The following is a 21,164-nucleotide window of genomic DNA, read 5'->3' as shown; positions in this document are numbered from 1 at the left end:
CTAAGCTGAGGGATCTCACTTGGTACTTTAACACCATTCTTTGGTTAAGAAAGTACAGCAGGATCTCCACTTCCTGAGACTGCAGTGAGGCCCTGGCCCCTCCCCGTCCTGATTCTAACTAATATTACAGGAGCACCATCAAGAATGTCCTGACAAGCTGCATCACCATCTGCTACGGGAATTGTAGGCATCTAACTACGGTACAAGTCCCTACAAAGGATTGAGAATACTGTTGAGAGAATCACTGGGGTCTTTTCCATCAGGAGATAATTATCAGGAGAGCTGTGTACTCAGGGTCTTTAGCATTGTCAATAATCTCACCCATTTGTTCAACAATCACTTTGACCCCCAACCATCAAATAGGAGGTACAACAGCATTAAGACAAGAACTGTTCATTTCAAGGTTCATCTGCCGGATGATGTTGAGGATGTTCTACGAGTCTGTGGTGGTCAGTGCTATCATGTTTGCTGTTGTGTGCTGGGGCAGCAGGCTGAGGGTAGCAAACACCAACAGAATCAACAAACTCATTCGTAAGGCCAGTGATATTGTGGGGGTGGAACTGGACTCTCTGACGGTGGTGTATGAACAGAGGATGCTGTCCAAGTTGCATGCCATCTTGGACAATGACTCCCATCCACTCCATAATGTACTGGTTAGGCACAGGAGTACATTCAGCCAGAGGCTCATTCCACCGAGATGCAACACTGAGTGTCTTAGGAAGTCATTCCTGCCTGTGGCCATCAAACTTTACAACTCCTCCCTTGGAGTGTCAGACACCGAGCCAATAGGCTGGTCCTGGACTTATTTCCACTTGGCATGATTAACTTATTATTTAATTATTTATGGTTTTATATTGCTATACTTCTACACTATTCTTGGTTGGTGCGACTGTAACGAAACCCAATTTCCTTTGGGATCAATAAAGTATGTCTGTCTGTTAGGATGGGAAACAGCTTCTTCCCTCAGGCCATAAGACTACTGATCTTACTGCCATCACCCAGGTTTCATCAGGCACGAAGCAACAGTAACATTATACTGTTTACTCTTTAATTTGTAATGCAAAAACACCTTATCATTTGTTAATTTACTAGTGGTAATATCACTTTATTTGTTACGTGTGTGTTATATGCACTGTGTTGTGCACCTTGGTCTGGAGAAACGTTGTTTCATTTGGCAGTTTCATTTATGTATGGTTGAATGACAAAAAACTAACTTGAAATGGGTCCCTTTCCAAGTGACAGATCATTTCTGAGGGATTCACTATTTGGATCCAGCTAGTTACAATTTATATTAATGATTTAGATGAGAAAATTAAAAGAAATTGCACGGAACTTATGGACAAAAGGATGCAGACAGGATATAGAGTAATGTTACCAGGTTGACCAAGTGCATTGCAGGGTAGGTACAACATATTGTGGACAAATAAAAAAGCACCATTAAAAAAGGTAGAATATTATCTGAATGGTGAAAGTTTAGGAAAAGGGGAAACACAGTGATGTATGGGTGCCCTGGTGCACCAGCTAATGAAAATACACAAAAGGCAATTCAAGCAAATGGTATGCTGGGTTTCACTGCTAGTGGCATTGAGTGCAGAAGGATGTCTTATTGCAAACATAAAATACAATGGCAAATCCTTGTGATTTGTGATATTTTTATTTTCTTAACAAAGGAAATACGTTTTTGTTCTGGAAGTAGTGCAATGAAAATTCACCTGACAAATTTCTGGGATGAAATCACCAGTGTGCAAAGAGAGACTTGGTTGTATTTCTGAAATTTTGGAAAAGGATGACAGTATAATCTCACAAAATTTTTTATACAGATCTATACAGACTAGATGCAAGAAGATGTTCCCAATGTTGGAGTGTGTAGAGTTCAAAGAGGCCATAGGCTAAGGGATAAGCTATTTAAAGAACCTGAGATGAGCTGCCTGTAGCCAAAACAAAGAGATACAAGTTCAATTTTCTACCACAGAAAGTGGCTGAGGCTAAACTATTAAATATAATCAAAAAGTCTGACACAAAAAGGGACACAGAAAAGCAAAGAACAGGTTAATGATTTTAGATGATCAGCCATAATCAAATTGAGTGGGGGAGCTAGCATTTCTACAATTTTTAAAAAAAAAACAAAAAAAAATTCATTTTTCTGCCGAGGTTCAGGCAACAGAAGTCCTCCCAGTACTATGAAGGTACACACCTTTCTGTAGAGAGCTATTCCTTCTTCTAAAAGTGTGGTCTGCCTTACTTATTCTATTTTCCATCTTTAGTCATGATGCACTTCATTTTCCAAGGGCAATTTATTTCTTCAAATATGAACACAGACTTGAGAGTGTAACTGGTTTTACCACAATACCCTGAATATTTCTATTAAATACAAGTAGTACCACTGTGCTAAGAATCATATCTACAGCCAGTCAAATCATTCTCCAATTGCCCTGAAAGTTACTGGATTCCTCCTTGCCACTAAACAACTGCTTAGCTGAGAAACTTTAATTGAATGCATAAGTTGCAGCCTGGGGCCAAAATGGCAGCATCATGGCAAATCTGCATCACGCATTGATTGATGTCAAATACTGCACACTTTCTACCAGCACTAGTTATTCATTGTTGTGCCACAAAAAGCATTTGACTCATACAGTCAGTGAGCATATGTATGTTGAATGCAATTCTGGAAGTAATTTGCCATCATCTTGGGTCAAAAGATCACTATAGGAACAAAATATACAGAAATTCCATCTTTCAGAGGGTTGTAAACTTTTTAGCAATCTATTCTCAAGGGTTTATCTGCTCCCAAATATATTCAAAACAGATTGGTGGAAATACATTTAGAAACCAAGGGAAATGAAGTATATGGAGAGTGCCAGTGGAGTTAGTGTTCAAACTCAAATATTACTTCAATTTAACTGGCTGCATACCTCCTGTTCTTATTTTAGATCGTCATAAGATACAAAACAAGCCATTTTTCAACAACAACAATTTTTCCATTCCCCAGATTTAGACTCTAAGGACAACAGCAAATATGAAACCTGTACAAGGGCAACCAGGGCAGAACCAGAAGAGATGTTGACAAAGGAGAATTTGTAGTTTTACTGAAGGAGGTTTTAATTTTAATAGCAAGAGAACAGGAACCCAAGAAGAGTGACCAAGGAAAGAGAAACAAGCACAGAACCGAAAAAAAATGAACAGGAGAATAAAGGGCAGATACAAATATAGCCATAGTACTTTATAGAGATTCAGAGACTATGGAATTACATGAAAATAGCAGATATTAATTCAAATAAAAAAGTGTTAATGAAAGTTAACTTCAACTGATATCTTAAGGCAAGTTCATTTCATAGCTTGTCACACCAGTCAGCCATTCTTGTCTGGCACGTAGTGTCAGGATTGGTCTCCTTTCGGATTAACCTTGTCACGGTATGAATGTTCCTGACTCGACCCTTTGTTTTTTTATGAAGCTGAGTGGTTAGCTCGGTGCTCAACCTGGCACGAATGGAAAGTGTGTCCGGGGGGAGGCCGACTGGGTTCGAACTTGGGAACCTTCGCTTCCGAAGTCCGGCGCTGATGCCACTGTGCCACCAGGCGGCTTTCAAGGCTAGTAAAACCAATCACTGGGCAAGGGACATCCATGTTAACTGGTGTTCAGTGAAAACTTCAGGCTGAGACTGGGGAAGGTATTAAGTGGATATCTCCTATGTTAAAGGTGTATACTTGCTACTTAACACACATGAAACAGTGGAGGAACTCAAATCAGGCATATTCTAGAGATCTCTGCAAAAATGTTGCCCAACCTACAGAACTCCCCCAGCATTTTTATCCGTATTGTCCAGATTTCCATCTGCAGGCTCCCGTGTGTACAGTTCAGGACAGGTCTGTTTTGTCATTTGATATTCTGGCCAGTTATATATTCATAAATTCATGAGAATAATCCTAGGAATGAAAGGAGGAGCGTTTGAAGACAATGAGCCTGTACTCGCTGGAGTTTAGAAGAATGAGGGGAGATCTCATTGAAACCTATTGAATATTGAAAGGCCTAGATAGAGTGGACATAGGACTTTTCCTATAGTAGAAGAGTCTAGGACTAGAGGCCATACTCTCAGAATACAAGTAAGTCCCTTTAGAACAGGGGTTCCCAACCTGGGGTCCACAGTCCCCTCAGTTCATGGTAGGTGTCTGTGGTATAATAAAGGTTGGGAACCACTGCTTTAAAACAAAGATGAGGAGGAATTTCTTTAGCCAGAGGATGATGAATCTATGGAATTTATTGCCTACAGATGGCTTTGGAGGCCAAGTTATTAGATACATTAAAGCAGAAGTTGAGAGTTCCTGATTCGTAAAGGTTACAGGAAGAAGGCAGGAGAATGGAGTTCAGAGAGATAATAAATCAGCCATGATGGAGTGGCAGAGAAGACTTGATGGGCTGAATGGCCTAATTCTAGTCCTATGCCTTAAGGTTTTATTGTGCCATCCTTTAACACTAACAAAATCAATATATTTTGTGTGTCTGAAGTTTGTGGCTAGTAACTGGTCCAAGAGCTTCTAGTAATTTTTATATAGTCAAAAGGGTTCTGCTAGTTGGGGGATGTGTGGCCATTCTCAAGATGCAATTCTGCAAAATTACCTTATCATACTTAAAATGCTAAAGTAGGTGAATATAGCTATTGAAACTGTAGTTCAGCATTTATTGTTATTGTGCTTAAAATGTATGAAAGTATTGTGTGAGGGGAATGAGATTTCCTTAGACTCTCTCTGTGATGAGAATAAAGTCTTTTTTTATTTCCCAATTACAGCTTCTGCGTGGCTTAATTCAGTCAATCACAACAGTTTAAAAAAAACTAAAAATGAAAAAGGGTTTAATGCATTTAAGGTATAATGAGTGGAACAGGAAGCAATGGTAGATGCTAGAAATTTTTAATGTGATATATTAACATATTTGCAATCTAAACCAACAACTACATTCAGCCTTATTCACCTTAAAAGTTGATATTTCTGAAACCAAACACAAAAGGAATAAGCATTTATTTCTCCATTACCAACATTCAATTCCATATCAGGTTTATAAGCATTTACACTGCTTGTATCACTATAAAGAGTCAGGAAGTCAGACTACACTTGAATGAATATTGCTTTCCCTTACCTTTAGTTTACCTTTATTGAATGCACAGACAGAAACCTGAAATGCTGAATGTCCCAAATCAACAAAAACAACATTCCTTGGCTTCTCTTCGGGGGCGGGTAGATCTTGTTTATATATCCCATATGCGAGTGCAACTGCAAATCAATCAATAGGTGTAACTACAAAATGCTCCAAAGCGCTAATTTTAAGTTGACAGTAGGAATAGATCAACACAATTTGGACAAAATAATTAAAATACAAAAGTCTCGGCCTGAAACGTCGACAGTGCTTCTCCCTATAGATGCTGCCTGGCCTGCTGTGTTCCACCAGCATTTTGTGTGTGTTGTTTGAATTTCCAGCATCTGCAGATTTCCTCGTGTTTGAACCAAAAAGCTTATTTCGATATTGTTATTTTCTCCCTTTGTCAAATGCCAGGGTTTAGACCACCATGCCCGAGGCATAATACCAGACTACGGAAGAAAAGGGAATCCCTGATATTATGGATTAGTGGGCCTTTCCAGAAACAGCACTGACAGGTGGATACTATGGAAAACCATGGGTATATCAGCAGGAACCCACAGCTCTCAAAGGAATCATTCTTGTAAAATTTGATTCACATTGACTTTTATTCTCAAAGTTCATCCTCTAAGTAATTTTATTTGCCATTGTGTACTCTTTTCTGAATTTACATTCAGCATTTCCAGGAACTCATCAACTAAGACCATCATTCCTTTTTCCTAAGAGTATCCTACATTCAATAATTTACTACTACCCTTAAAGTATCAAAGTTCCTAGAGACTCATGTCCTAAGAGCAAAATATGAAATGGTATTAAACTGGCCAACATTTTCACTATTGTGGTGATACTGGACAAACTTCTGAGGACAGCATTACATTTTTGCCATTATCAGGGTATAGAAAGATCCAAAAGAATGACATCCTAGTAATATCCAAGTGACAAATTCCCTTCCTAGTCTTTCACTACAGAATGCAGCTAAAATAGGCGATGAGAGAAAAGAATCTGAGTTGAGATAAATTGAATAGCATCTCAAAAGGCAGTAATCGCAGGATTACATGCTGTATCACATGATGATGAATATAGTAAAAGACAAAAGGGCTAGAGGAATGAATATTGAGAAGTGGTGGAAGAGAGTGCAATTTAGATTGCCAGCATGGTGGAATGGTACTGGAGAACAAATAATTTCTACGGACAGAGTAGCTTAGACCTAGCCAGGACCAGATCAGTCATGTTTGCGAGTGTTACTAGAGATGGTTTAAACCAGAAAGGATGGAGAATGTGAAATTAAGCAGAGTGACATGGAAGAGAAGAACAAGGACAGAAATGAAAGAACAGTAGAATGAAGAATGAGGTGCAAGTACAGCCATGATACAACAAAAATAATAAAAGTGAACAATTTCTTCCAGTAATTTTCCCTCCTCCCATTTCCCTCTTCTTCCATTCCCTACTCTGGCTGCCCTCTCACCTCCTCTCTTCTCCTTACCTGCCTTTCACCTCCCACTGATGCACCTCCTCCTTCCCTTTCTCCCATGGTCCATTCTCCCCTCATATCAAATTCCTTCTTCTCTGGTCTTTGCCTTTTCCACATCACCTCCCTGCTTCTTTACTTCCCGTCCCACCCACTTGGCTTCAACTATCACCTTCTCGCTTGCACTCCTTCCCCTCCCCCAAATTCAGTTTCTGGCTTCTTCCTCCTTCCTCTCCAATCCTATTGAAGGATCTCAGCCTGAAGCGTCAGCTGTTTATTCATTTCCATAGATGCTGCCTGACCTGCTGAGCTCCTCCAGAATTTTGTGTGTTACATTAAATATTTCAAACTGCTATTCGTAAGAGAGCTATACAAGAGCTCTGAAAAGCATTCCTTTTAACCAAGAACATTAAATAATTCTTATTCTTTGTGAAATTCTGTTGCTTAGCAATTACTGCCCTGGAATACAGCTGTTCAGTAACAGAAATTCATCCTTACGGAAGTCAAATCTCTACGCAAAGATTGAAGACAAGGCATAAAATTTACTCAGAATTTTGAAAAGTATACCAAAATATAATATTCCAATTTTGCTTCTTGACACATGCGCAGATGAAATGGCTTTGCATTATGGAAAATTCTGACACAAACCATTTTAAGACCATAAGATATAGGAGCAGAATTAGGCCATTTAGCCCATTGAGTCTGCTCTGCCATTTCATCATGGCTGATCCAATTTTCCTTTCTGTCCCAATCTCTTGCCTTCTCCCGTATCCCTTCATGCCCTGACCAATCAAGAATCTATCAACCTCTGCCTTTAATATACATTAACACTTGGTCTCCACAGCTGCCTTTGGCAAAGAATTCCATAGATTCACCACCCTCTGTCTAAAGAAATTCCTCCTCATCTCCATTCTAAAAGGATGCTGCTCTTTTCTGAGGTGTGTCCTCATTTCTTAGATTATCCCACCATTGGAAATATCCTCTCCATATCTACTCTATTGAGGAACACAACCCTTTCCCTCCACAATTAGAGCAGGGCTGCCTGTAGTCACATTTCAAAAAGCAACTAATTGAACACGAAGTATTTTATTTCTGCTTAAAATACTACAGTTACAAAGTTTTACCAAAATTCAGATTATTACTCTATATTCACTAGTATGTGTGCAAGTTACAATGAGTTAATACTCATTGTGCTGACCAGGCTAAAATCTTATCTGCACTGAAACAGAACAGTATGCTTTCAGTTTTCCTTTCACACTGCAACAATGTATTTATACTAATCCAAAGATCAGTTCCTAGAATACAACTAATAGGCTCATACAATAAAAATTACTATTGCATTCAATAAAAAGTAATTACCTGAAGTGGTTTCGTTAATGAGCCGCAAACAGTTAAGTCCTGCAATCTGTGCAGCATCCATTACTGACCGCCTTTCAGCATCTGTGTAGAAACATGGGACCTGTACAAAATAGTACACTAATGAATGGAAATCCCATGGCCAATGAGGTTAAGATTAAAAGGCTCAATTTAAAATTACACATAAATGCACAAAATCAGCAACACTTCAATTACTTACTGATATCACACAATCCATGACTGGTTTCTTCAGCGCAGCTTCAGCCGTCTCTTTCAGTTTTGTTAGCAACATTCCTGTAACTTGTTCTATACTAAAATTTCGTTCTTCTTCCATGTATGAAACCTTTCAAAAATTGTAAGCAAAGGCACTGCATTAAGATACATCCAGAATCAAAGCATTTGTCAATCACAAAGACACTTATTTAAAACTTCATAATGACAAAGGTAAGTGACATCAAGGATGCAAGGTCTTCCACCTGTAGTGTCATTGGACATACAGTGAATATACCAACTCCAGTTAAATGCTTTTAAAAAATAATCCAGTAAACACCTGGAAGCATTTTGATTCTATACCAGGACGTTAAGTCAAGGCAGAATAAAATTAAAATTCCAATCCACGTTCTCAAATTTCAATAATAATGAGCACAACATAAAGTTGTATATGTATTAGGTAACTTTAGCTTCTCACTTCCATCCTATTGACAAAGCATGCATTTTTAAGTAGATTTTGATCAAGGAGTATAGTGACACCAACCTTAACACCTGTTGCACCATTTGACATCTGAACAAGATCGTATGCAAGTTTGGATTGCACATTTCTTACATATGGGTCTGTAAAAGCCCGTCCATGGAGCCTTTTAAATCCCTGTAGAGTATTTTTGACATTTGACAGCACCTACAAACCAAAAGTTAAAATTTAATTATCAATATCTAAACACCATGTGTTGGATTTTGATGAGCAAGACCATCACTGAGATATAGATCAGTTGAACTTATAGCAACAAACAATCTGTTGGAAGAATTCAACACGTCAAACAGCTTTTGTAAGAAAGGAAGGTCAACTTTTTTTTTTTGTGTATCCCTGAAGATTTTACTGGTCAAGAACACCTTTGACCTAACTGGCAAGCCCTTGGATTTGCTAAAGCATTATTACGACAAAATTGTGTCACTTGAAAGCCAGAACAAATCCTTCACTCAAATCTGCAGAGAATACCTTTGACACATAAAGGTGAAACAATGGTTTTACCACCAATCAAAATTACCAAAAGCACAAGGATAACGGACTGAAGTTCCAAGGAAAATTATTGGTCCAATTTTTTTTCTAAGTTTGAAGTTTATTTTACACAAAATACAATTTGCAAATCTTATCCAATTCTTATGTTACATCATAAAGTTCGCTTAAAACACAATATCGGTTTGCTGAAAAAATAAATAATTGGATGCCAGAAGACAAAACTGATTGCTGAAAATATTGCACAGCAGTAGAATTAGCATTTCAGGTTGACAACTCTTCATCAGAATTACTAAATAAAATGGTTATTAAGCTTGAGTACTAATGCTGTTTCTCTTGCCACAAATTCTGCTTAATCTGCAGGGCTTTTGCAATGTTTTCTGCTTTTATTTCATTTGTCCTCTGAATAGTATGCTATGGCCTGACAGCCTGCATGCTGGCAACACTGTCTCATAACATCTGTTGCTGGAATATTCTTTAAAGGAGGAAGCACTGAATTCTTACCTGATTTTTGGCTGCAGCTCCAACTGCACGATTTCTGGGTCCCAAGGACACAAAAGACCTGAAAGTTTAAAAAACTTTAATTAATTGCTCCAAGATCCCATTTTATACTTTTTCATGATAAATTTTGTATTAAAATATCCAACATTTGGCTTCAGTGGTCAGATAATAAACAGATCAAAAACGGTCACAGAAATGTAAGAGACTGCTTTTATATTAATATAGAGATTGCTTGTGTTGATTATAGGTTGAATAATATTCACAAGCCAGATATTGGTATTTTTCCTGACTTTGTTATCTCAATAGGTGATATGCAGGCCCATTATATATAGAGTTGGAGATTTTCTAACAGCATAATGAATGCTGCATTAAAGACTAGTCAAATAAGTTACAGTTCAGTTTATTTATGTTTCTGCATATAAGACTTCAGGGTCTAAGTATCCAGGTCCTAGAAAAGCCTGAGATAATAACTATGCAGATTCAATCAGTAAATAAATCTGAGCTGTGATAACCTTCTAATGTTCCCAGCATCAATAGTAACCCCAACCAAGATAGGTTTTTGCCTTAAAACCAGTCAATAAACACCCTATTAAAAAATAACAAATTGAGAATTGAGTTAAATTTGCTTCCCAGATTACATTAAATGACCAAAAATCATTGGTAGTTGTCCAAACATACAGTCCAATCAATTTAAAACAATCCTTGGCAGAGCCTTTTTTGTAGTAGCTGCTTTTGGGAACTTTAGCAACTTTACTTCAAATCTAATATTGCTGTGACCACAGGAAGATGTGATGAGCAGATGAAGTCCACTGAAAAGATCATAGAATCATTACGATTGAGCCATAATCGTGACAGACACTGCAGCTTGCTGCCATCTTGAACAATATGACCATACAATATCCTTCACCCTATTCCATCAGCCACTTTCCTAATTTGTCCAAGTCCATTTTCCTAATCTGTCCAAGTCCTTCTGCAGACTCCCTACTTCCTCAACACGACCTGCCACTCCACATATCTAGTATACCTGGCCACATAGCTATCAATTCTGTCATTCAGATAGTTAACTTTTAATGTGAAAAGTAGTGGACCCAACACCATCCCTGCAGAACACCACAATTCACCGACAGCCAACCAGAAAAGTTCCCCTTTATATCCACTCTCCGCCTTTTGACAGTCAGACAACCTTACGACAATGCTAGTACCTTTCTGTAATACCATGGGCTCTTGTTTAGCAACCACATGTGCTACACCTTGCCAAAAGCCTTCTGGAAATCCAACTAAACACCCGCTGACTCATTGTCTATCCTGCCCATTCATGCAGCTAAAAGCAAGATGCATGTTGGGAAATTGGAAAAATGCATTTAAATTTTAAGCTTTGAGGTACTCCAGGTTATTACGTTTTATTTTATTATTTTCAGAAACTGGTGAAGTAAAATATACTAATGGCAACCTTTAGGGAAAAATTGACATTGAGTACCAAAACACAACACACTGATAAGAGTGAAAATTCTCATGGCTTAGAAAGGTTGCAGTAATGTGCAAAGATCTAGGTTGGTAATTGAATGTACATACATCAATAATATCCTAGATACCAAAGAACACAGTGGTACAGAGAAAATACATTGAGGATTTCTTCAAACTTTTAATAAAAGTACAGCACCACACAAAATAATGGAGGAACTCAGCAAGCCAGGCAGCATCTATGTAGGGGAATAAAGAGTTAGTACCTGACCTGCTGAGCTCCTTCAGCATTTTGTGAGTGCTGCTCTGGAGTTCCAGTATCTCCAGAATCTGTTTAGTAGTTTACTTAATGCACTTAATTTATCAGAATAAAATTATACACACATGATTTGAATGTTATCTAAGGGACAAAATAGCATTATAGTAACCTTCAAACGGTTGGTGATGCAATCATTATGACAATGTTTGGCTACAGGTGAATTCACAGCCGAGGACAATCCATTGCTGCTTTCCTGTCAGCCTTGGCCATCCCCAGGCCATCAAACCTATGGGTTAACTATGCGTGAGGGCTATCCACATCTAGAACATGGATATCAATACTTCCTTGTTTGTTCTGCAAAAAAAAAACATTGGAGGCCCACTCTGGTACACCACTGGTAGCAGGCTTCAATTCCAAAAACAACCCGACATTAATACTTTCTGCCTCCAGTCACCAGGCCAGTTTCAGATCCAGCTAGCCTTGGGTTCTTACTTTTTGGAATCGTCTTCATTATGGGAATACCTTAAACACATTACTTTAGTACAGGTAGACTACAACCACCACACTACTCTCACTTCATCACCGATGTATAAGAAACAAGTATGATTGAAAAACAAGAACTATATATTGGAAACCGGACTCCAGTATTTACAGAAAAGCTGTAAATTCTCAGGTCATGCAACATCTATGAATAAAGAGACTCAAAATACTAACACTTATTTTTCCACTCCACAGATACTGAGGATCTATGGCATTTTCTTTTATTGTAATTGATAAGATTTTATTTAAAAAGTTCTTTAAAAAACTTTTGAGGTTTGAATTAGGAAGAGTATAGGGGGCTGGCTTACTAACATGAAAAGTAATAAAACTTGAGGTGTGACATGAAAGTCAAATCATCCATAGTTAAGGAAAGATAATTTACTGTGTTGCAGGTTAAAAACAAAGCACACTGGACACCAATCCAATCAAAACATCTGGTTCATCTCAAAAAGGAATTCATTCATTTAGAGGACATGGGCATGACAAGACCAACATTTATAGCCCTGTAGTGGAAAAACGTCATGCTCTAGTCATTTAATAAACTACATTTCTGTGGAACAAGAGTTTAAAAAAAAAGGACTCTGGTGACTCTTCTCCAACCTGAAACAGTAACTCTTGTTTCTCCTCACACAGATGTAATCTGACCTGAAGTTCTAGGATTTACTTTCATTTTTTAAAGTTAATATCAATAATGTCATACAATTATTTTCCACCCCAATCAGTTATTAATTATCCAACTTTAAAAGACCGTTGACATTGCCAGATTGGAATTTACATCACTGGCTTATTGGCCTAGGCGTCAGAATTATTAATCTAGTAATATTATCACCGTGCAAATCGAAGATGCTCAAATGCTGTCTAGAGATGAATAAAAAACTAAGAAGATTGCAAACCTTTGCAGTTGTCTACGCGTAGTGGCTTTGCACATGATATGACTAAGTACATTCAAGGGTGAAAAAAATGAATTAATTATATTTTTGAAAAATGTGGGAATTGAGGGATGTGGAGGACAGACTGTAAAGTGGATGAAGTACCAATTCAACTATGATTTTATTGAATGTAGGGCCACATCCACAAATCCTGTTTTCATTAGGTTCTAATATGCTTTTTCAGGGAGTGGTCAAAGCAATTAAACGGTCGGGTGTGCACTAGGTACATCAGACCGGGCGTGTGCAAACTGGGCACGGGAGATACGCCAAATCACAACTCGCACCACTGAAAGGATTGAAGAATTGCAATACAGTATTACCGAAATCCTGTTGGTATTTAATCATTGTTTTGCCCTTCTAACTCGCAGACATCGCAATCAGTATATCCACATTTCTATTTTAATAAAGAAACTGAAATAAATTATGCGAAAAAATTATATCCAATCTTCCCAAAACCCCTTGGAATCTTGCAATGAAGGGGAGACAGCACAATAACTTTCAACACTGGATTTTATCTTCCAGTTAAAACAAAAATGCGAATGTTGCTGACTTGAAACATAAACGTGTTAGTTAAAACGAAAACGGGAACGTGCCGGTGGGCAAAAGGCCACTGTTAAGTTGAAAGGAAAAATCTAGAAAGCGAAATGCATGGGGGCAGTGAGTAAGATGCTCAATTTTAGTGCCGCAGTCAGTCAATGCCTCCACGCCCGGTGGGCAAGGTGGGAGTGACTAGGCCCCAATGCAACCAGCAGCGTTACACGTTCGCTGTTCGTGCCTCCTGCCAGACCGGTGGAAGAGCCCAGGCGGATACCTACGGGGTGCTCCTTTCGCTGCACTCGTTAGCGGCCGTCTCGATGCCGCCGCCTCTTGCCACAGCCACATAACAGTTCTGGAAACCGACATCAAAGCCGACCACTGACATCTCCGGTCTGTCTTATTGTTTGTTTCCAATGGTCTCGGACGGCTTGCAGCAGCTCAACGCAACCTAACGAACACCGGCACTTTCCCTCGTGTGTGTTTTTTTTCCCCCGGCTCGCTTCTCCGGCTTTATCAGAGGAACAGGAACCGCTGGGGGGGTCTCTCGGTTCACTCGTGCACCACAGTAGCCACCGGCTCCGATCTCGCGAGAACTCCCCGGCCCCGCCTCCCGAACGGTCGTCGCTTCGGCCTCAGACGTCACCGGCGGATTTCGGAAAGGTTCGCCGCCGCTCGGGATCTCGGCGCTCGACGTCGTTCGGTGAACCAGGATATTGTTGTTGTTTGCGGGGGGCGGGGGAGGGTGTAGGTTTGCAGCGGGGCGGGGGCGGGGAGTGAGACGCCAAGGGAGAGGATTTACCGGTAAGAGTATACTGTGATTGTTAAATGTAAAGTGAGAGACTGTAGCTGAAGGTTGTCTGAGTTGGAGGGTGTGTGACGTGTGGGAGGGGGACTTGGGGTAGTGGTGTGGACTTCATCCTTTGGCTTTATCTGAATCCCTTTGGACACTTCACTGGGGTTGGAAAGGTTGCCTCAAGGATACCCAATCTCCAAAGGAGCACCCGCGACAAGCGGAAACCAGCGTCCAAAATTTGTCTGGGTTGTTCTCCGGTGACGTTGCTATGGCGAGGGTGAAGGCGTGCTATTTATGGGCAAATTTACACCAGCCATTTGCCGCTTTTAAATACATATGTGACGTCCTTGAACTTGTGTGATTGCCTCTGTCGCCCCAAAGATATCTTGTTTCCAAATTTTTTAAAAAAATCCACTACTATCAGTTATTCTGTTATGCGTTCAGTCGAGGTGCCCAGATCTCTTTTGGGTTAAATCGTTATGTCATAAGTGGTTAGGCAACCTTTGTAAACACTTGAATGAAAGTTACTCTTTAAAAATTTTGAACTATCGATGGCATCAATGTTCATTAAATTTATTGTTCAGTAACTGAAAGCATTATTTTAATCAAATATCAATTCTGATATATTCACAGTAAATTGCCAAACAAACCATTAACTTTAGTTTTGAATTTAATTTAAAGTTTTATTAACAAGACATCTTCATGTCATAATCTTTTGGCTTGTACTGGAAACGTTTACACTTTTGAGATGTTTCACAATCTGTTGTCTGCATGCAAAAAAAACCCAAATTCTTTGCCTGTCTCAACAAATGTTAAAGCACAGATTTGCTGGTCTTCTTAAACTTTGAGGTTCTTTGGTTTTTCTAAAAGCCTTTTAAGTAAACCGGAGACTGGCTTTGGAAAGATTTGTTTTAAATAGGCTTCATTTAATATATAGGGGGCTTTTCTGTTGTGAACTGTGGCATGATGCTTAAGCCACTGGAGTTGCAATCTAGATGTTTGAACAAATGGTTTAGATATGTAAACTGGATAAAATAAACTATTCTGACATAATTTCTCCTTGTTTGTAATACTTATATATTGTTTTCCATTTCATGTTTTCAAACCTGTCAACGTCAGTCCATGTCTTGTAAATACAGGACTATATGAAAATGCATTTAAATAATATCTAGATTTTAATTTTAAGTACCCTTAAAATTATGTGAATTTCTAGCTTCTAGTCCTTATGACAATCTATGTTTCTAGATCTCAATTTTGTATATAATTTATTTGTTATTTATTTAGTATTTTATACTATTTGCAGATGGTGTCATACAGCCCTACAGCACAGAAACAGGCCTTTTGGTCTATCTAGTTCATGCCAGCCTGTTTTCTGCCTAGACCCATCTACTTGTATCAGGACTATAGCCATCTATGTCTCTTTCATCCATGTACCTATCCAAATTTCTCTTAAACGTTGCAATTGAATCTGCACCTACCACTTCCACTGTAAGCTTGTTTCACACTCTGAGTGACGGAGTTCCCCTTCGCATTCCCCTTAAATATTTCATCTTTCCCTCAGTGACCTCTAGTTCTCATCTTACTCAACCTGAGGGGAGAAAGCTTGCATGCATCCACCCTATCTATAACCCTCATAATTTAGTATAGCTCTAAAAACTCTCCTCTCATTTTCCTGCACTGCAGTGCATAATGTCATAACCTATCAACCTTTCCCTTTAACTCAGTTCCTCAGGTCCCAAACATCCTTGTAAATTTTCTCTGCTCTCTTATAAGCTTATTAATGTCTTTCCTGTGGGTAGATGACCCAATCTGTACACAGTATCTCACCAGCATCTCCTACATCTTCAACATAACATCCCAACTTCTGTACTCTGTCCTGATTTATGAAGGTCAATGGTCAAAAGCTCTCTTTATTACCTTATCTACCTGTGATAATCATTAATTAAAAAAAATTCTACTTCCAATGAATTATGGATCTGTATTCCTAGGACCCTTTGTTCTGCCACTCAACTCAGTGCCCTACCCTTTACTGTGTAGATCTTAGCATAGTTTGTCCTCCCTAAGTACAACACTTCACAATTCTCTGCCTTATGTTATATTTTTCTGGCTGGTCCTGATCATTATGCAAACTTTGGCCTTCCTCACTGTCCACTGTGTCCCCAATCTTGGTGTCATCCACAAGTTTGGTGATTCAGTTTACCATATTGTCATCTAAATCATGAATATAGATGATAAACAACAACTGACCCAATGATCACTGTAGCATACCATTAGTCACAGGTCTCCAGTCAGAGAGACAACCATCTACTATAATTTTCTAGAATCTCTTGCTAAGCCAACATTGAATCCAGTTCAACACACACAAAATTCTGGAGGAATTCAGCAGGTCATGATCGATGGAAATGAATAAATAGTCAACATATCAGGATGAGATCCTGCTTCAGGACCTACTTCATCCTGAATTCCAAGCAACTTAAGCTTCTGGAACAATACCCCCTCCACCCTTCCCGACCAGATAAACATTGTCAAAGATCTTTTTAAAGTTCATATAGATAATGTCCACTGCCTTTCTTTCATCAGCCTTCTAGGTAAATTCTTCAAGCTCTATATGATTGGTTAGACATGACCTACAATGCTCAAAACCAAGTTGACTATCTCCAACCATGTCTATCCGAAGATGTATTATCCTAATTCTTAGAATATCCTCCACTAATTTACCCACGACTGATGTCATGTTAACCAGCCTATAATTTCCCAGCTTATTCTTAGAGCCTTTCTTAAACCACAGAACAATAGCTATGGTCCAGCTCTCTGGCACCTCACCCATGCCTAAAGACATTTCAAATATCTTTGCAATCTGTTGATAGTCTATCATTGGGAACATGGTTTTAATTTTTAAAATAAAATTAAAATAACATTTTATATTAAAAATAAAAAACAACCTGTTTTGTAGTACATCACTCTGAACGTTAAATGCAATTATATGCTTGTATTAATATATCTGTAAATTTGCCCTTAATCTCTTTGACATTGGCACTTTCCATTCAGGTCAATATGTTCAAATGTTTAGTCATAACTCATTTTATGAAAATCATTTTGAATCTTTCTTATCTATAATGGGTTTTAACAGGCACTGGCCAGTTTGGAGACATGCATGTACAAGTTTGATTGCTTGAAACTTCCTTAAATAGATTGCAGATACATGTGGCAGTGATTGGTTCAGTGAAAATTGTTCCAATGTATATTTGTCTATTAATATGTTATTTGATTTGATGGCAATGATGTTAGATAAACATGCATTTGATCGAAAAAATAGTGAATTAGCTGCTTTTCCGATTCACTCAGCATTTCACTGAAGTAATCTTTACAACTATGTTTCGTCCATTTACAAACTGTGTTCCCAGAGCAGTATAGTGGAACATTATTCATCTTTGATATGCTATTTGTTATTCTGATAACAATTAAATGCTTATCCATTGCCCAAGATATTGATGTGAGTGTCTAGGGTTTGGGAAAAATAAAAGTGAGTGCATTTCTGTTCTCAGCAGGACAGCACACAATCTTCTCTTTATGGTTGTTGGACACACATGAAGAGCACGGATCCTGTCTGGAGCTCTTACTATTCTCTTAATAGCACAGGTATCACAATTGCAGCATCTCGCTAACAACCTGGTAGTGAAATAGTGGGCTGCCCTGTGTGTGCCCTATATATACAAACCCCATTTCCAGAAAAGTTGGGATATTTTCCAACATGCAATAAAAACAAAAATCTGTGATATGTTAATTTACGTGAACCTTTATTTAACTGACAAAAATACAAAGAAAAGATTTTCAATAGTTTTACTGACCAACTTAATTGTATTTTGTAAATATACACAAATTTAGAATTTGATGGCTGCAACACACTCAACAAAAGTTGGGACAGAGGCATGTTTACCATTGTGTTACATCACCTTTCCTTTTAATAACACTTTTTAATCGTTTTGGAACTGAGGATACTAATTGTAGTAGATTTGCAATTGGAAATTTTGTCCATTCTTGCTTGATATAAGACTTCAGCTGCTCAACAGTCCGTGGTCTCCGTTGTCTGATTCTCCTCTTCATGATGCGCCATACATTTTCAATAGGAGATAGATCTGGACTGGCAGCAGGCCAGTCAAGCACACGCACTCTGTGTCTACAAAGCCACGCTGTTGTAGCCTGTGCAGAATGTGGTCTGGCATTGTCCTGCTGAAATAAGCTTGGATGTCCTGGGAAGAGACGTCGCCTTGATGGCAACATATGTCTCTCTAAAATCCTAATATACGCCTCAGAGTCAATGGTACCTTCACATACATGCAACTCACCCATGCTGTGGGCACTGATGCACCCCCATACCATCACAGATGCTGGCTTTTGCACCTTTCGCTGATAACAATCAGGATGGTCATTTTCATCTTTGGCACGGAGAACTCCACGCCTGTTTTTTCCAAAAACTAGCTGAAATGTGGACTCATCTGACCACAGCACACGGTTCCACAGTCTTTCGGTCCATCTGAGATGAGCTCGGGCCCAGAGAACTCGCCGGCGTTTCTGCATAGAGTTGATGTATGGCTTCCTCCTTGCGTAATACAGTTTCAAGTTGCATTTCTGGATGCAGCGATGGACTGTGTTAAGTGACAATGGTTTTCCGAAGTACTCCCGAGCCCAGGTGGCTATAATTGTCACAGTAGCATGACGGTTTCTTAGGCAGTGCCGTCTGAGGGCTCGAAGATTATGCGCATTCAACAGTGGTTTCCGACCTTGCCCTTTACGCACTGAGATGTCCCTGAATTCTCTGAATCTTTTCACAATATTATGTACTGTAGATGTTGAAAGACCTAAATTCTCTGCAATCTTGTATTGGGAAATGTTCCTTTTGAACTGACTAACAAATCTCTCACGAATTTTGGCACAAAGGGGTGAGCCACGACCCATCCTTGCTTGCAAGGACTGAGCCTTTGATGAACGCTACTTTTATACCCAGTCATGTACTTTTATACCCAGTCATGATACCTCACCTGCTACCAATTAGCCTGCTTAATGTGGAGTCTTCCAAACCGGTGTTACTTGAATATTCTGTGCACTTTTCAATCTTATTTTAACTCTGTCCCAACTTTTGTTGAGTGTGTTGCAGCCATCAAGTTCTAAATTTGTGTATATTTACAAAATACAATTAAGTTGGTCAGTAAAACTATTGAAAATCTTTTCTTTGTATTTTTGTCGGTTAAATAAGGGTTCACGTGAATTAACATATCACAGATTTTTGTTTTTATTGCATGTTGGAAAATATCCCAACTTTTCTGGAAATGGAGTTTGTATATTAATCTATCTAATCTTTCCCCCCACCCCTTATGTGTGGTGTATATGTGTATTTTTTTCCTCTCAATCTCGGGTCCTGTACCAGAGGCCTAAAGCTTGAGAGAGCTTGGCACAGTATGCTTGCTATTCCTAGCAGTGCACTCTTATGGACTAAGATCTCAGATGTTGTTCCCGGGATTTGTTGGAGCCACTCTCCCAATCCAGGTGTCACAGCTCCAAGTTCTCCTATCACCACTGGGATTATTCTGGCTTTAACCTTCCACATCCTTTCTATCTGCTCTTTCAAGCCCTGTTATTTCTCCAACTTCTCATATTCTTTCTTCCTGATGTTACTGTCATTCAGGATTGCCACATCTATTACTATTGCTTTCTTCTATTCCTTGTCCAGTTTTACTATGGTTGATTGGCCAATAGTTGCTTATCAGTCTGTATTGGAAGTCTCGCAGGATCTTAGATGCTCAGGTGTTTCCCATTTGGACTAGGAAGTGTTCCATCCATATTCAGTGCAGATGTTCCTGTACACAATTCATGTAATTTGTTTGTGCCGTTCAGAGTACGTTGTCCCTTCCTGCATTGTGCACCCTGCTACTACTTACTGGATTGTTTCAGTGGATTCCTTGCACAGTCTGCATCTTGGATCTTCTCTGGTGTGATAGACCCCTGCTTCTATTGCTCTTGTATTCAACACCTATTCTTGTGCAGCCATGAGCAGCACCTCTGTGCTGTCCCTCAGCCATGCTTTTTCCAGCTGTTGGTAGGACTTTCTTTATGTCAGCCACCTCTGATATCTGGCGATGGTACATCCCATCAGTGACTTGTCCTACCGTGGCCTCTGGTCCTCTGGCTCTTCTTCACCCATTTCCATTTCCCCTGCCTGTTGACTGGGATATTCTTCTAGCAGATCGTCCTTAGCAGATCTAGCAGAAAGGGGCCATCTTTCTCATGGATGTTTTGCATTTTTTCCAGCACCATTGCCTTGACACTTCCAAATCCCTGTCCTCCTTTATTCTGGCAGGTGTACAATCACTCAACGTTGGACTTTGGGTGGAATTCCTCATGTATCGTTAGCAGTTTCTGGTCTTGATGTCAGCAGCTTCCAGTTTGTTCCTTGGCTGACACACTATTGTGGCAAGATATCTGATGACTGATAGGGTGAATGTGTTGATGACTCTGATCTTGTTCCTCCCATTCAGCTGGCTTTTTAGGAACTGTCTCATTCTTTGGAAGTACTGGGATGTTGCAGCCTTCCTTGTGTTTCATTGTGGCTTCCATGCCCCTGCAGGATCCCCAGGTGTTTGTAGCTGTCCTGTACATCTGGTATGTGGCTTTCAAGTAATTCAACACCTTCAGTGTTGATGAGTTTGCCTCTTTTCATTACCATCCAACTGCACTTTTCGGGTCCAAATGATGTCCTCATGTCTCTATTGTACACCCTTGTCAGGTGGATTAGTGAGTCAGTGTCTGTTTCGTATCTGGCATACAGCTTGATGTCATCCATGTGCAGGAGATCTTAAGGTGGGGCTTGGTGGGTGGCAGATACTTCCCAGGGGTCATCATGTGGGTACCCCCACCCCCCTCCTTAGATATTTCATCAATGTAAGCCCACTACATCTCCAGAGGG

At 39.3% G+C, this 21,164-nt stretch overlaps 2 protein-coding genes across 3 annotated transcripts in view; one reads left to right on the top strand and one right to left on the bottom strand.

The window, feature by feature from the left end:
• LOC140739176 (heat shock 70 kDa protein 4-like) overlaps positions 1-14,008 on the bottom strand; it is a 47,009-nt gene extending 33,001 nt beyond the window's left edge. Inside the window, exons 1-6 of the mRNA XM_073067212.1 lie at positions 13,689-14,008; positions 9,688-9,745; positions 8,707-8,847; positions 8,173-8,295; positions 7,956-8,055; positions 5,132-5,265 (exon numbers count right to left, since the gene is read on the bottom strand). Of these exons, the coding sequence (XP_072923313.1) occupies positions 5,132-5,265; positions 7,956-8,055; positions 8,173-8,295; positions 8,707-8,847; positions 9,688-9,745; positions 13,689-13,795 (663 nt within the window). The 5' untranslated portion in view covers positions 13,796-14,008. The remainder of the gene's footprint in view (positions 1-5,131; positions 5,266-7,955; positions 8,056-8,172; positions 8,296-8,706; positions 8,848-9,687; positions 9,746-13,688) is intronic.
• A 23-nt stretch (positions 14,009-14,031) lies between these two features.
• rnf14 (ring finger protein 14) overlaps positions 14,032-21,164 on the top strand; it is a 30,433-nt gene continuing 23,300 nt past the window's right edge. The window contains exon 1 of one of the 2 annotated variants that reach the window (XM_073067215.1): positions 14,032-14,110. The gene's annotated coding sequence lies outside the window, so the exon portion shown is untranslated. Of the gene's footprint in view, positions 14,111-14,147; positions 14,212-21,164 lie in introns of those variants that run through there. The other variant, XM_073067214.1, reaches the window with a different exon arrangement.

Source organism: Hemitrygon akajei, chromosome 15 (assembly GCF_048418815.1).
Source record: "Hemitrygon akajei chromosome 15, sHemAka1.3, whole genome shotgun sequence".
Lineage (NCBI taxonomy): Eukaryota > Metazoa > Chordata > Chondrichthyes > Myliobatiformes > Dasyatidae > Hemitrygon > Hemitrygon akajei.
Note: the sequence above shows the minus strand (reverse complement) of the source record. Positions and strands in the feature narration are given on the sequence as shown.